General features: G+C 38.5%; 2 protein-coding genes across 4 annotated transcripts; both read right to left on the bottom strand.

The window, feature by feature from the left end:
* Positions 1 to 112: 112 nt before the first annotated feature.
* Positions 113 to 5,993, bottom strand: LOC106955618 (LIM and senescent cell antigen-like-containing domain protein 1). Of its 3 annotated transcripts, XM_015045898.1 has the most exons (11): positions 5,788 to 5,993; positions 3,905 to 4,061; positions 3,712 to 3,778; positions 3,276 to 3,396; positions 2,919 to 3,068; positions 2,657 to 2,807; positions 1,594 to 1,686; positions 1,441 to 1,489; positions 1,215 to 1,290; positions 843 to 1,001; positions 414 to 506 (listed from the first exon to the last, which is right to left on the bottom strand). In XM_015045898.1, the coding sequence occupies exons 1-10, from the start codon at positions 5,814 to 5,816 to the stop codon at positions 863 to 865; spliced, it is 1,032 nt and encodes a 343-aa protein (XP_014901384.1). In that variant the 5' UTR covers positions 5,817 to 5,993; the 3' UTR covers positions 414 to 506; positions 843 to 862. The 3 variants fall into 3 exon arrangements, with proteins under 3 accessions (XP_014901385.1, XP_014901384.1, XP_014901383.1); XM_015045899.1 differs by lacking the exon at positions 843 to 1,001 and having other exon boundaries at positions 113 to 506; positions 5,788 to 5,991; XM_015045897.1 differs by having other exon boundaries at positions 415 to 1,001.
* Positions 5,994 to 7,032: 1,039 nt separating this feature from the next.
* LOC106955617 (F-box/LRR-repeat protein 3-like) lies at positions 7,033 to 14,574 on the bottom strand. Its single transcript, XM_015045896.1, has 6 exons — positions 14,268 to 14,574; positions 13,483 to 13,690; positions 12,490 to 12,654; positions 12,266 to 12,388; positions 10,338 to 10,509; positions 7,033 to 9,473 (listed from the first exon to the last, which is right to left on the bottom strand). The coding sequence occupies exons 2-6, from the start codon at positions 13,687 to 13,689 to the stop codon at positions 8,833 to 8,835; spliced, it is 1,308 nt and encodes a 435-aa protein (XP_014901382.1). The 5' UTR covers position 13,690; positions 14,268 to 14,574; the 3' UTR covers positions 7,033 to 8,832.
* Positions 14,575 to 16,002: the final 1,428 nt, after the last annotated feature.

The following is a 16,002-nucleotide window of genomic DNA, read 5'->3' as shown; positions in this document are numbered from 1 at the left end:
ATGGTGATAGTAGAGGGACAATAGACTTAAACATTGAAACGCTCCACAGAAAACAAATTAATAATTTAGGAATGTACAATCAAACAAAATATAAAAACTTAAAAAAAAAGAAAAAAAAAGATGGGTATGAGGTGAAACATTTGCATAAATTTCTATAAATGCATATTTTTCAATGAATTTCACCTTTTGGGTCAATGTTGGTTTGTAAACAGATGGACTTTTTTTTAAAGCAAACCTTATAAACCTTCACTTACAACTTTACTGGTGTTGATCTAGAGCTAAACTTTTCCTTTATTCAGTTTCTCCAAAATGGCTTTATGTCTTACTATAACATCTTCCCTGGACATTTTACCACAGCAGGAGCCCATCCAGGTGATTATCAGACAGCAGCTCACTTCCGTCCCAATGACTCCGCCAGCTTCTTGAGCCTTTTCTTGAGCTCAAGCGGAAACTTCTCATAACACTTTTTACAAACAGGCTTCATGTCAAACTCTACAAACTTGTTCCTGCAAAGAGGAAAACAGGAATAAAACCACTGGAGTATTTTGGGTCTTATGTTGTTGATTAGATTACAAAACTTCCGAATGCAACACATTGCACCAAGCTTTTTTCTGTCTGACCAACTAAATTAATTACCAGGCATCTGAATTTAATCAACCAATCAAGCTCTGCTTATATCTAACATGCATGTACATGTTTTAGATTCATGCCACCAACACAAACAACTACACTGGTTTCACTCTAGAAAGTAAATTACAAAAAAATAATGACATGCCATAGAGCGAAAGAAGTTAACAAGGACAACCACAGGAAGCGACGAGGAAGGCAGCGACAGCACCAACCCATGGATGGAGTGGTGAAGCTACAGGCACACTGCCGGATTTTTCCTGCGGTCTTTAGCATCACGTTCACGCCGAGCAAGTCTGCGTTTCAGCTCTTCAGGCAAGTGCTCATAGCAATGCTTACACACTGGTTTCAAGTCAATCTCAACAAACTTATCTCTGAGTTGTCAAACACACCAATTGAGGCGTGGAAAAGAAGACACAGGAGGAAAACAGGAAATAAGAAAGAAGCAGTGTTGGGGCATCATGAAAAACACACCTATTAATAGTGAGAAGTGTTAAAGAAAAGTAAGAGGCACAACAAACATGAGGTGGAAGAGTTGCATGTGACTAGATTTTATGGTTTGCATCAATGAACATATTAAGACTTACTTGAGAGTGAGCTTGGTGTTGCAGGTGGAGCAGGAGAAACAACTGACACACCAGGCTTTGTTGAGAGCAGACACAACTGAGGGGGTGCAGAAGAAAGAAATAAAAACAGAAGATTCAGCTGCTGTCACTGAAAGCAACACTTTGTTCATTACTGAACCACAGAACTTTTTTTAATTATTGAACCACAGAAGATCCTAATTATGTGTTTTATCACACTGATGCTCACCATCGCCTTCAATCACACGGTTGCAGTGATAACACACGTCCCCAAAGAGCTTGACAGCAGAGAAACAAGGAGAGAAAGCAAACAAATTCCTTCATTGTCTTCCTGCGTTGTGATGTTGGCCGTGTCATTCAAAGCCAAGTTTTAGCTTCTTACCTGATTGTAATGCGTCTCACAGTAAGCCAAACCTTTTCTCTCATAATGGCGGTGACCAAGGAAAGGTTTCTCACATTTGGCACAAACAAAGTGCTGTAAAGAAACAGATGTTACTAAGGGGAAGACGCATTTCTAATGAAAGTCAAATACTGATCAAACTGAAGAGATGTTGGCTGCAATCTAAACATCTAAACATGATATAAATGCTGTTAAATAGTCGGGAACATTTACAAGTAAAATGTCTGAATCTTCAAAAAACACTGCAGTTTGTATGTAGTCTCTTCTTGTTGTGTACCCATGCATCCCATAATACAGAGCATTCATGGTGTAACTAATAAAAAAAGAACCTCATGTCTGTCATTTCTGAAGTGGTTGGATGTAAAACTACTTGCTGCCAATTAACATCTTCAGCATTACACCGCCTGCTGAACACTGTTAATAGTGTCAAACTTTTAGAGAGTATGAAATGCAGCAGCCTTCAGTCAGATGAATCCATCATTTGATCTGCCTTGCTTGACCTCTGGAGAATTCGTCTTTTCCAAACTCTCAGGCCCGTCAGAAACACTCCAACTAGCTTAAAGCGTTTTGGGTCCAAATACCTTTTCCTTCATTTTCAAGTTCATATATCTTGACAACATCCATAATTTATTGAATGTTTGTATATTCTACCCAAGTCTGACTGCAGTGCAGAGATCTGAATAAGACCAAGGATGTCTTTAAGATTTGGACAAAATCATGTCTATCTATATAGATAAGAGGAAGATAAGAGTTTTGTGCCTGATAGTTTAAGAAGAACATCTGAAGTCAGAATCAGATGAGACACAAAATTATAATCTTTTTCTCATTTGAGAAAAAAAACGACATTCTTTCATCTTTAATTTGAGTTTCATGATTATCTTTATACTGCTTTCATTCTGGCCAAAATATTTGAACAGTGTGTTTTTTTTAAATTAGAAAACACATTTTTAGACCAAAAAACAATATGAGCCATTTCTCAGGTGATGAACACATTGAAGTGCGATAAATATTACCAATAAAACCCAGGACTGAAGCATTCACAAACCTCCACATGCCACTGCTTGCCCATGGCGTTGACCACACGTCCCTCAATGGGCCTCCTGCAGGCGCCACAGATTGGCACACCCATCTTATCATGGCAGGGCAAACAGAAGAGCTCCCCTTTCAGTTCTCTTGCATCAGCAGTCAACTCTTTTCTAGGAAAAAAAAATATGAATAAAATTTAAAAAGACTATTGGCTTTTTAAATTTATCCTACCAGTAGAATGTGTGGAAACATGAGAATAAGATGAAGGTGATGGCACCGACCCGCAGTTGTTACAGTTGAAGTGGTCAGGGTGATATGGATCGTTCTTAAAGATCAGCGGCTGCTCTTCAATAATAGCATGGCACTTCTGGCAGATATACTTGCCTAGGCCCCGAGCCTTCTCCCGATTATGGCATGGACGACACAAGTGCCTGAGGGAAACAAAAAAAAAAAAAAAAAGCAATCACAGGGAGCTAAAAACATTCCTACAGATTTTGTGACACACTCCATCACAGCTGCTTAAAATTCCATTATTTGCTAAAATGCAAAGAGAGTCACAAGCTTGGCAAGTGACGCCACCTGTTCAAAAGGCTGCCACGCTGTTATTTGCCAGACTGTAAAACGCCGGGATTACTAACCTGCCAGCATTTTTGACAAACCCCACATCTGCAAGTACTGCCTGACAAATATCGCAGCAGAAGCAGTCAGGGTGCCAACTGTTGTTCATGGCCTTAATGACACGACCGATGATGAACTCTCCTGGAAGAAGAAGAAAAAAAAGAAAAAAAAATCATACGACAGATCAACTCGACACACCAGGCATGAGATGAAAACGCATAATTAAAATGAGACAAACACTGCAACACTTAGGCTGCCAGCAGGTGTGTTGACGAAAAAAAAATAGTTTAATTGTATTAACAACTAAATGTGTAATATCACTTATAATTTTGATATGAATAGATTACAAACCTAAAAAAAAAAGAATATTCCAGTTGCCACTTCCCAAAAAGCTACAAACAATTTAGTTTTCTGAATCCACACAAAACGTGGTCAATACTAAAAGTCAACACTCACCACACTGGTGGCAGCAGGGAGCGAAGAGCATCTGGAAGTCATGCTCACAGTATTTCCTGCCTTCAAACTGTAAAAGGAAAACATTCAAACATATTTGTAAAAGAGAGTCAACAACTTTCTGTGCACTCGGTATGGCTCAGTATTGCGTTGATTTGTGGCATTCAAAAGAGCACCATCATGTGACATGCGTTACCTCATAGAAGAGTCCTTCTGGAAACTGCTGGAAACACTGGGCGCAGACGAAGCACTGCTCGTGGTAAAGCTCTCCATTACTGTTGACGATTTTCTCAGTTGGAGCAAAGCCACTTTTACAGCGCTCACAGACTGCGCTGACCAGGGCATTCGCAAAGCTGTGTTACAGGGGGAGAAAATAAAACACGCATGCATTTCTCCCCTCGGTGTTCAGGCTTAGTCCGGTGTTTATCATTTCTCACATAGCTCAAATCTGAAGTATACGTCAACTGTGTTGAGAGGAACGGGGATAATGAACTCACCTTTAGTCACTGCAAAGACATCACCTAATTTGGTAAGGTTAGAGAAGCACTGATGGCTGGTTAAGCCAACATACGACTATGCAAAAATAAATAAATCGTTCTCCCCCTTACAGGTTTCTTCTGTTTTTTGTTCCACATAAATGTATCAAAACAAGGCAACTTATTAATCATTACAAATAACCTGAGAAAATAAAAAAATAAGTCTTTCAGATTGTGATTTTATTTAGTGAGAGAAGAGCTTTCCAAACCAAGATGGGTCTGTGTGTAAGAATAACCACTCTTCCTGTCGATTCACAAATGTCCTCCATGTTTACAGGAGTAGAATGACCCTAGTGAAATTAGGTGTGGCCGTCCTCCTGAATTTACTTCGAGCGCTTCCATACCACAAAATAACCTCAAACAACATCAGAAGCCTCACTTGCTTTATTTAATGTCAGTGTTTATGATCTGTCAGAAAGAAAGAGAATGTCAAGACTTGAAGTTGTGTGTTCATGCTTTTGTTATTTCCCTGGTTCAACACACCTGAATCAAATAACCAAATAACAGTTCATTAGCAAGCCTCTGCAGATTTCTGACATGCTGAGTGAGGAGGTAGTTGGACAATGTTGATTAGCTGTGTTGGCGACATCAAAAACCATCAGTACACCAGTCCTTGAGGACAGGAGCTGCCATGCATGTCCCAACTATGAATGGGTTTCAGATGGGCCTAGTTAAAGTCAGGATTTATGCTCAGCTAAGATACTATGGCATTACTTTAAACAGGCTGTTTATTTGCAAAAAGCCTTCGGTTGTGGCTTAATTAAAACAAAGAATGGGACAAAACTCATTTACTAAATAGTCAAAAAGCCTGATGACAGTGGGTGGCAAAAATAGTAATTACATTTAGCTGACTTTTTAGTTATGAGTTTTGGGGGCATTTCTTATAGGGCCATGTTGGTTTGTTTTTCTCTCATATTAAATGAAATGATCATTTGAAAAAGATGCATTTTGTATTTTCTCATGTTATGCTTTGCATTTTGTACACTTGTGCAGTTATATAGGCTTAGATCTAAACAAAAACGGTAACAACGAACACAGCAAAAGCTACATTCTCAACTTATATTTGGAGTATAGCGTTGTACTTAATCTATAAGCCTTTAATTATCCAAAGCTGTTTTGAGTGAAATTGTCGAAATTAGTAAAACGCTAATATCACCAAAAATCTTTACACACAAGGCATTTTGTATGTATTGTTACAAAAATGCCTCTATTGTAACAACACATAGGTTCACGTTAGACGCTAAAACTGGCTAGTAGAGCTAGATAGACCCTCAACAGTCAAGCAACTACCATGCTAATATTGCAACTTCGCAAAAGATAGGGATTGGATACATCCCTTTCTTTTTTCACTTGTAAAATCAAATTCTGAAGGAGTCGAAATGAAAAAAAAAAAAGGTAAATGAAAGACTCCAAACTAGTTACTTTGTAGCTGAGCCAGTTTACTAAACTACTTTCTTCTGAGGTTAGATACGTTGGCAAGCTAGCCTGACATTAGCTTTAGCAATGCTAGCAGAGTTCCCGTTAAGGATTTAACTGTCCGTACCTGCCCGTCATCCCAGCTACCCCCAGCATCACCTCCGTAAACACAGTCTGAGGGGGAAACGGCTTACAAAGCTGTGCTTGATTATTTTCAGAATTACAACGTTTTGTCGACTTGCAAGTCCCCGTCCGACGCAAACGCAAGGAGACCGAGTTGGCAGCAGTGGGGAGTGTCCGAGAGTCTGAAACCAACCAGGGCGTCGCTTACCCAATGTAGGTCGCGAGCACAAAAAGAGGGGTCTGCTTTTTAAAGCTCAAATAACATATATAGAAACAAATAATGAGGATAACTCATTCTAAACATACAATTTTCCAACAGGTGTTAAACAATCACCATAATCTTAGAAAGTTGCACGTGTTTCCTGGCTTCAGAGTAACCACAATCTTCACATTTCATGTTGAGTAAGACCTCTACCATATAGGAGCGGAATTACAATTGTTTATGTTCAGTTTAATATGAAGATTGTGCATTTGCCCACTAAATATGAAATAAACTGTAAATGCACAATATAAATATGTAGGATATTCAATGTAAATGCAAAGAAATACAAATTCAGCAGCCATAGATATATGTAAATAATTCCAGACAATATTTTTTTAAACAAGCGTTTTTTTAATGACTATAAACTAAAATATTGTATAACTTTGGAAAAAAAATACAAGTTACTTTCAAAAAAATCTCAGTATTATACAGCTTTAGTAAGAGAAAATATAACTTAACAGCAGCTGAACTTTTTCAGAAGAAAGATCAGCCCTCCATCACCGGCTTAGATTACAATAATCATCTTCATGCACAGGTGAAAAGAAATGCAGTTAACCACACTAACCAGCAGATGGCGTGTATTTACAAACAGATAAAAGAAATATGTTCTGAAAGTATTTTCATTCGGTTTTCGAACAAACGGGATGAATCATAAGAGGGAAGAAAACACATAAAGACAGGATGGGTCTATTAACAGAGCAGCAGGCTATTAAATTTGAAGTTTTTACAAATTTAACTACAGTTAACATAATAATGATACACAACCAATGTTAAATGAAAAATGGTTAAACAATATTCAGGACTTTTTTTTTCCGTTTCACTATGTAGAACGGCATAATTTTATATCTACAAAAGGGAGATTGTGCAAGTAATAGCATGTTGTTTTTATTATTATGGAATTGAGAAAAATGAAATTTAAATTTAAAAAAATAGGATTTAACAAAAGACAATAATCAGTTTGTGAAGCATTCAGCCTGAGCCACATCTACTCGTTCTTCTCACTTTGTTTTTAATAACATTTTCAGTTAATAGTGCTTTACATTATGTCAGCCAGCACATCAGTCATTCAGTCAGATGCAAAACAGCTTCTCTACAAGCCTTCTTTTTTGACTGAATGCTCAGTTGCACATTTTAACTATATACATTTACTTTATTGGAGGCAATTAAATGACTGTAACCTTGTAATTCAGTGGTTCAAACCAACAATATTTGCTTTCGCCCCCCCCCAATTACAAATTTAAGTGACTACATCACCAGGATTTATAGTTAAATATGTTTATCTCTGGAATTTAACAACATCCATACATCTTATCAGTGATTCGTAATACAATCTCCTTTTTCTATTTCCTTTACCAGTATTAAAGACATTCGATATTACAACAAAAACTAAATAGAAAATCCTTCTCAGATAGACACTTGTATTAATAGTAGCACATTATATGATTGTGTTGTTAGGCAAGTTTCTCTTGCCAAAGGGATTTTCTCCTCATATAATAAATAATCAGCTATATTCATTAGACTTAGAATGTTAAAAAATAAAAATAAGTCTTAAAAAAATAACAGACATTCAAGTAATCTACAAAAAGAGTTTGTGACAACAGAGAGAAATTACCTCTGCCTCTGCATGGGCTTAATTTTGCCTTAATTGGGGACCTTCATTAGAGGAAAAAGTGCATTAAAGTTATACGTTGCATATACAAGTATACTGCATATTAATGTCTGTAATTAGGGTTTCTTTCATGTATATGTTTTCAAATAAACACTTTTTTCTTTACAGTTTAAACAGGATAATTTGTCATACAATACAGAAATGAAAAAAAAAAAAAAAAAAAAAGGTGAACAAACTCAGAGTTATTTACAAGCTCATCATGGCCAGCCAGTTAATGTTTCAAACAGGAGATAGGCTATCCTTGGGCTTTTTCCACTTGGACAGAAGAACACAAAAACAACAAGTGGTAGTGAATCAGTCGACAGTCGTAATAGTGGCTTTACGAGGGAAAGCTGGAGAGGTTAGAAGAAACAAAAACATAATTTCAAGACAGAATCCACCTCTGCTGCTGCATACCAGACTGCTGTCTCATGACCACCACCCAGTCTGGGCCACACAAAGCCTCTTGGCAAAGACCAGTTAGCAATTCCGCACAGACACTAACGTAAATTTAAAAAAAAAAAAAAAAAAATCCACAAACGTTTGCAGAGCGATTAACCAAAAACCCTCCTAGCTTATCATGCTGATCATCCCGTCAAATTTATGCACTGTATTTACCTTTAATCCACGACGAAGATGATTACACAAACCGATTTCACACACATTGTGCATTTAGTGTGACAACAATTATAATTGTCTTTGTAAAATTCATCTCTGAGAAGTTACTTCCTTTTATTAAAAGGATTGTAGTTATGCCCTTACAAGGCAAAAGAAAAAAAGAAAAAAAACAATATTTACCATATATATATATACAAAAAAAATATCTGCCTGCATGTCACCAACACAGATGTGGAGCAACTTCTGTCTTGAACATAATTCCTCAAATTCCCAACAGATTCGAGATACATGCTACTAATTGATGTGTAAATAACAACAACGGGTCTGAAGGGCTCAGAGGAAGAAAATCCTAAAGGATATAAGTCATTAAATTATATAAATGCATCAGCTACATCAAATTAAAAACAAAATAAGATCAAAAAGATGTAATTTCTTCTTCTGTTGTACCTGTAAAAATAAGAATCTGCGCACAAAAAAAAAACAAATTAGCCCCTCACCAAACCTTTCCATTCTTCAGCTCTCTACCACGTAGGCATCATGTCAGGGAACCAGACACGACCCAAATGCTTCGACACCTCCCAGTGGATGTCGTCCAGCTCGTAACGGTGATCCGGAACCAGCACTTCCTCCATGATGGACAGCTGCTTTAGTCTCTCCCCGCACATCTTCACGAACTCCACGAAGGCGCTGCAGGACACCTCGCACTCTCCCAGGCCGATGGCGGACAGCTGCGTGCAGCGCTGGGCGATGCGGATGAGCTCCTCGTCGAGAGGCCGCAGCCCGTTGGCGCACACCACCAGCTCCACCAGACGCGGGCAGGTGAGCCCGACGCGGCCCAGCACGTCTTTGCTGACGGAGCGGCCGAAGTACAGGTGCGTGACGGGGATTTCGTCGCGGAAGAAAGGGTCGAACTCCTCCTCGTAGAGGTAGAAGTACATGACCAGGTTGAATTTGGGGGAGTGGCGCACCATGGCGTCCCAGCTGCTCTTCTTGATGGAGTGGAACTGCTGGCCCGGGTTCTCGCTGACCACGTCGATGCGAAGGTGCTCGAGGTGAACGTGCTTCTCCGAGGAGAGCGCGATGAGGAGCTCGTCGCTCAGCAAGTGGTAGTTCAGAGCCAGCTCTCTCAGGCCGTGGCACTGATCGGCCACGCACATGATGCCTGCAAACAGGAGAACACAGTGAGTCGGTGCAAAACAAAAAAAAAAAAAAACCCTCAAACAACCTGAGGTTTTTTCACATTTTATCACATTAAAGCTACAACCTCCAATGTATGTTGCTGGGATTTTATGTACTAGACTCTTGCAAAAGGTCGTTCCACAAAGTATTGATTTATGGAGGACGAATATTAATGAGCTCCAGAACTTTCAGACTTTAATTTGTAACAAACTATGAATCAGGTTTATTTCACTTCAGTATTAGAAGATATTTCGTATTCGTCCATCTTCTAAAATCCCCACATATTAAGATTTTTGGTCATCACATAAAAAAAAAAAAATGCAAAAAATCTAAAAGCCACACTATAACTTTTGAAAGGAACTATATCTATATATAATATTAAGTTATGTTTTTTCTCCACATTAGCATATGGAAGCATGTTTATAATCAGCAATTTGCTATTTTTGTGAGTTGTCTACATCAGGTACTTTAGGTAATAGAAAGCTTTTCTACCCATTTTTTTGTTTTAGAATAATTTCTCATGGATGTGAAATTAAGATAATAATAATAATAATAAAGTAACAAACTAAATGAAAGAGATGGCAGAAGTTAGTGTGTAGTTAGTGTTTGCATTTGCAGCCAAACTGAATGAAACTTAATACAATTAGATTTATCTGGACTGCCTGGATTTCATCTACATGCCATCTGTTTAATATGAAGAACACCCCGAGTCGACTTTTATTGTGAATCGGTGCAACCCAGATGAAGTAAACTGAATTTATCTTGGTGAGAAATGAGCTTCTCAAGAATAATGAGTCGGTTATTAAGAATTAACAGCCGTGCCGTAAATCATGTGTTGTGTTCGTACCTGCAGGTGAAACATGTGGGCAGCTGCTCATTTTCAGCAGCTTGAGAGTGTCGCTGTTGTTGGCCACCAGGACTTTGAGGGACGGATCGTCCACAGGGGTGTCGTCGATTTTCAGGGAGGACAGAGACTTGGAGTTGACGAAAACAACCGTCAGAGCGGAGATGAAGTGAGACTGTAAAGAGAAAGAGACACATTGAATGGCACAAAACGCGATAACCAGGGTGACGTAACACCATTATGACTGTACCAATCTGGTTCCAACACAATGGTAATGGTGGTGCAAAATGAAATTACACGATTTCAAAACAAGCAGGACGCCGTTTTAGTAGAATTTTCTGCACAAAAATACAAATAAAAATCTTTTCAATTTAATGGCTGAAAAAAAGATAATTTAAACATAAATGTGTGTGGGTATGTTTTCAGATTAAAAGGAGAAAAAAAATGTAGACTTTACTATTTGTTGAGTAAAGTCTACAGTGTGTGTAGCTGAGAGAGGCCTTGTAGATTCAGACTGGGAACGTCGCGGCTGAATGAATGTGCCAGTAAGAGAGCCGCAACGCCATCCAAGGGAGTCGCTCAAAAAACAGCTTATCCTGAAGACGCTCTTTCTGACGGACACATTTCCAATTTTCAGTTTAGCCTGAGCTGCTGATTTTGAGTTTGACTGATTCCAGCTTAATCATAGAAACAATTACAATAAAAGGGAAAAAAAAAAAGTTCTACATGTCCTTTGATAGAAGTAGTAGTTTTGTACCCAACAGAAACTAATGGAATTACAAAAGCAGCGACTTTTACGACTCAAAGTATAGATCCCATGTCGTTAGAATGTGGCCTGAGTTACCAATTGGATCCGATCACGAGGTTCTACACCGAGTGTGAGCTAATGTCAATTAACTGGAGCATTTTCACATTATTCCCAAAGAAAGGCTAAGCTTGCGTCATTCAGGTGCTACTTATAACTCACGAGACTTAAAGCTTCAACATGACAGACAAAAAAATAATAATAATTTCAACAATGAATAATAGAAATCTGCTTTTGCTTTTAAAAACAAAAATAAACATATATAGTCAATCTTGCTTTTATATGAACTAAGTTATATATATTTTTTATTTGTCTTGTTTAGTTTATCCACGTATGTTTTATTATTCTGTTTTTAGTTTTAGTTAATATTACTCTCCACTGTTACTCTTAAAACTTTGTTTTTCTAAATTTTATTGCATCTTTTTTTTTTTTACAATTACTGCATTTCTGCTTTTCTCCTATGGTAAATGAATGTGGCTCCTTAGTTCATCATAAGAGGCACAGCCCTAAGAATACATGTCCTGCATTGTAATAAATGGTCAAAGTCTACAAGGCTTCTCCACACAAACTTAAATTAGGTATATAAAAGAATAAAAATATCAAAAAATAACTGATGGTTTAAGTGTGGGTGGGGCCAATGACAGGAAGTGTGCTGAGAGGGGAGTGGCCAGGAAGGGATCTTGCTCAACATATCTTGATTGATTTATTAATTAATTAATTGATTGAACACTTGCCACAGTCAACCAACAAACCGAATCCATTAAAAAAATAATATAACACTGTTCATGAAAATACTCGACCTGCAAAGCTTACCAAAGTTGTTGAACCTTTAAGGCTTCCTTTTAAGATCAGGCCAGTATAAAAACTTAGTACTTAGTAAACTTAGTAAAAAAAAACTTAGTAAAGCCTAAAAAAAAAAAAAAATCCAAGCTGTGACCTCCTCTCAAAGATCAACTATTACGGAAAATAAACACAAAAAGTGACATTGTAATCCGTCAGCTTGAGAGTTTTCCAGGCCTTAGACCTTCCCGTGGGCACACGGCATCAATCAGGACAGCCTCATCTCATCCATTCATCAATAATCTGAAGTTTGGGCGGCTGAGCTATGGCTGCCCTTCAGGGTTACCTTGGGCATCTCCATGAAGCTGGGCCTGGCTGTGGATATGAGTCCCAGGGTTTTCAAAGAGCAATTCACCAGCTGAGAGAGGATGTCGCACGCCGCCTCTGCAGACTCTCTGCTGCTGTCCACCTGCGAGTCCGACGCAGAAAATCAAATCCTCTTTTTAAAAAAAATGGAGGAGGTGAATCCACTTTGTTTTTTTGTTTTTTTTAAACGTCCGCCTGTCTCACCTTGAAGCTGACGTACTGGAGGTGGTTGGAGTGCTTTTTGATGATCTGCTTGATTAGCTCCGGGTGTGTGGCCTTCAGGTAGGAGCTGGCCGGCTGGTTCAGCTCAAACTCAAAGCAGCGCCACAGCTCTGCCATGTGGAAGACCTGATTCCAGCCCCGGCACACCTAGAGAAATTACCCAACAGACTTCATGTAAGAAATGGAGTGATTTAAAAAAACAAATCAATAAAAATGTAGTAATATGACAGAATGAGACTCTGGGCGAAAGAAACATCAACCTTTGTGACCTTTACACCAAAAGGCTGTCAAATTTGTTGGAAGAATGGATATGTGTGTAGCCAACACCAGCTACAAGAGTGGTTAAATTGATACTACGACTTTAAGTCACCGTAAGGTAAGGTAATAAAGAATGTTTGCCAAGCCATAAATGATGAAACGCACTTAATCATCACAACTTGCTCTGCTCTACTATATAGCCAGTAAATAAAGGTGTGATCACACGTCTCCATCTTAAAAACTAATGAAATCCAGGCTTACAAGCAAGTTGCTAACGATTAATTAGTGGCAATTAATCTTCTTTCAGAAATCAGCTAGGCGTGGAGGTGGTGACAGTCTGAAACTGAATGCTGGCTTTAATTCACTGATAAAACTGTTCTGTTCTGTTTGACTCGGCACCACCACTTGAATGCAAAGTGCTTTGCAGAAGTATTTATACCCCTCTGTGTTTTGCTGTCCAATTCATTTTACTAGAATCTCATGTGAAAGACCAAAGCAAAGTCGTGGGTAATTATGAGGCGAAAGGAAAATGAAGCATGGTTCTCAAGTCTCTTTTCTCTCAAGTCCAAATACAACTCGCCAAAACACGACAAAGTTTGCGGGAGTGAATACTTTTGCGATAATGCTAATAATAATTTAAATGAGAAGCCCTACATCGCCATTTCACACAGTCCCATAAAGAGTATAGTTGACATGTAATCAGTGCTTTCAGGGTACCAGAGAAGCATAAGCTCTGTCCAGCAGTGGGAGGTACTGGAAAATGTGAAGCAGGATCTCCTGCGGCAAAAACTCCCAGCTGGCTCCTTGCTCTTCCAGTTCTTTCTCCTCCTCCTCCTGCTTAGTTGACCATTTGATACTCTTCTGATACCCCCCACTGGGACCTCCTCTTTCCTCCTGCTCATTCTCTTGGAGACCTCGTTTCATCCTGGGAAAGGAGAAGAGGGAGTTTAACGTACACCCAGAGCTCTGGAAGAATGCAATCATTTCATTTGCAATCCAATAATTAACACATCAGTTCATATTCGGTTAGTGGCCTGCAAATGCTTTGGGAAAATTATTGGATTCGGCCGTAAATTAAGTCACTGACTGGACACTGATGGGCTATCTTTAACCTTGATCATCGCGCCACTCGTGGCGCCGCCAAGTACACCGGGCTGTGAATGGTGCTGACCCAGTCTTTCTTTCTCACAATGAAAACATTTGTACTCATAGGTCACGCCTCCCTCTATTTCAACAAACGCCACCGATGTCAAATTAACATGTTGTAAATTTGTTGACATCAAAGCAATGGCTAAAACAGCTTTAAGTTAGCACAAATGTGCAAAAATGTCAAGAGACTGACGTTAAAAACGGCACAAAAACACAGATCAATAGTTAGCTTAGCCTCATTTAACCACGCTGGCGGTTAAGCTGACAATTATTGGCAAGTTGTAACTAGCGACTAAAACCAGTCGTCTTAAACAAATTTAATGTCTAAGTTTAGCTTTGTCTGTTTATCTCACCTGGCTTTCAGCTCCACCGCTGGTTGTTTATTTACGGAGAATCACTTTCAACGTCAACCTGGACCGACAAAATAAAACTGCGTACGGGCTGGCCGAGCGATCAAACACATTGGACCATACGACAGTGCGGTGTGGCCGGGCCTTACTGAACACCAACCGAGGAGGCTTCCGACGGGAGATCTCCAAAAGTCTTCGAGTTTTCCAGGCGCCTGACCTAGTTTCGATCCACAACTCTGCCTCAGTACAGCACTTTGTCGGCTAAAGATGGCGTTTGTGTTGCTGTGCGGATCAGAGCGCTGTAGTTATAGTGAACAGTCGAAAGGGGGCGCAGTTTCACCCAAATGCGTGTTCCAAGGCAACAATGGTTCAACTACTACGGTTTTACTAGGAACTGACAAATCAACTCAAGATAAAGACAAAAAAAATAATAATAATAATAATAATTGTCTAAACAATTAAATTAATTTATAGAGCTTATGAAATCAAGATATTTACCATGTTTCTGTTGCCCTACTTTACACCCACTCATGCTTGTTGGTAATAATCAGTCAAAAAAGTGTGTTTTTTTTTTTTTTGTAATGATAAAATAGGTGAAAAAGATTAAAATACAACCACAGCCAATTATTATCAAGGACAGAAGACCGCATCGGCATGTGACAAAATAGGGAAAACTTAAAGCATGGCAGAGTTTTACATAGAACAATATGGCTTCCCCATAATTTTAATGCACATGAATAAAGCTGCAGATCTGTATCCACATGGATGGATGAACCAAAACATGAAAATGAAGTCGAGCAGAAATCCATCGTAGACAGTTCATCTCAATGAGGGCATTTAACAATTGCTAAATGTTTTAAGTACAAAAACATCTGGGTGTTAATGTATGACACTGCTAATTAGGATGACCCGGCATAGGTCTCTTTTTACTTTGTACATCTTTATTGCTGGTTTCATCTGTAGTACAAGCTTTGTTTTTTCATTTTCCACATGTACACGTGTTGCACATTTTAGGTAGATTTCTTTCTTGCCCAAAATACTCTTGTAAAAGACGTTTTGTTACCAAAAGTTTAGATTCTCTGTTAATCAATTCAAAAGCTTCGGTCTGAAAAACCAAATTGAGTTTGCAGGGACACTGAATGAAATTAAAGCTGTCATCTTTGTTTTTGTGATTCCTTTTTCACAAATGAATATTTCTATGGTCCTGCACTATTTTTGTTACACACCGATAGTGAAAATCTTTATATGTATGCTATTTTTAATGTACGAAACCTCTCTTTTCAATTAGCTTAAGACCATCAAAAAAATGATTCATGAAAGTAGCAACATAGCAGATCAGCCCAAACTCCCTTAAAAGATTTGCGAAATATGTTCACTCACATTTTTGCGTCCGTTTTGGGAAAGCTCTTCTGTCCTATGTTTCTTTTCAAGAGACTCTTAATCCAACCCCGCGATTTAGTGGTCAGAGTTTAACAAGAGAATGTACCAGAAGAAAGCATCGTCAAGCCCAGCTACCAGAAAAGAAGACAAGTACAACAAAAAGTTTGAGTCGGAGCTGAAACATATGTTTATTAAAATGGGACGGATTAGCAGTTTTTTTTTTTACACTCCATCCACAGTGGCATCGATTTAGAAAGCAACAAACACGTACAAATGCAGTATTTACACACCACTATACACATATTTATAAAATACAATTGCAACTTTTCATACAACTTTGCAGAATTTTCTTTTTTAT

This window comes from Poecilia latipinna, unplaced genomic scaffold (assembly GCF_001443285.1).
Source record: "Poecilia latipinna isolate Pla-1442-1.1 unplaced genomic scaffold, P_latipinna-1.0 Scaffold752, whole genome shotgun sequence".
Lineage (NCBI taxonomy): Eukaryota > Metazoa > Chordata > Actinopteri > Cyprinodontiformes > Poeciliidae > Poecilia > Poecilia latipinna.
The sequence above is the reverse complement of the archived record's forward strand: the minus strand, read 5'-3'. Positions and strand labels throughout refer to the sequence as shown.

What these genes read in the sequence shown, in the direction of transcription:
- LOC106955618 (XM_015045898.1), bottom strand. Translation starts at nt 5,816, where the DNA reads ATGCTGGGGGTAGCTGGGATGACGGGCAG. An exon ending in GTAGCTGGGATGACGGGCAG is followed by an intron (nt 4,062 to 5,787) that starts GTACGGACAGTT and finishes CCTGTAACACAG; the next exon opens with CTTTGCGAATGCCCTGGTCA. An exon ending in CCGTGTGATTGAAGGCGATG is followed by an intron (nt 1,291 to 1,440) that starts GTGAGCATCAGT and finishes GCACCCCCTCAG; the next exon opens with TTGTGTCTGCTCTCAACAAA.
- LOC106955617 (XM_015045896.1), bottom strand. Translation starts at nt 13,689, where the DNA reads ATGAAACGAGGTCTCCAAGAGAATGAGCAGGAGGAAAGAGGAGGTCCC. An exon ending in ACAGAGCTTATGCTTCTCTG is followed by an intron (nt 12,655 to 13,482) that starts GTACCCTGAAAG and finishes TAATTTCTCTAG; the next exon opens with GTGTGCCGGGGCTGGAATCA. An exon ending in GCTTCATGGAGATGCCCAAG is followed by an intron (nt 10,510 to 12,265) that starts GTAACCCTGAAG and finishes TTCTCTTTACAG; the next exon opens with TCTCACTTCATCTCCGCTCT.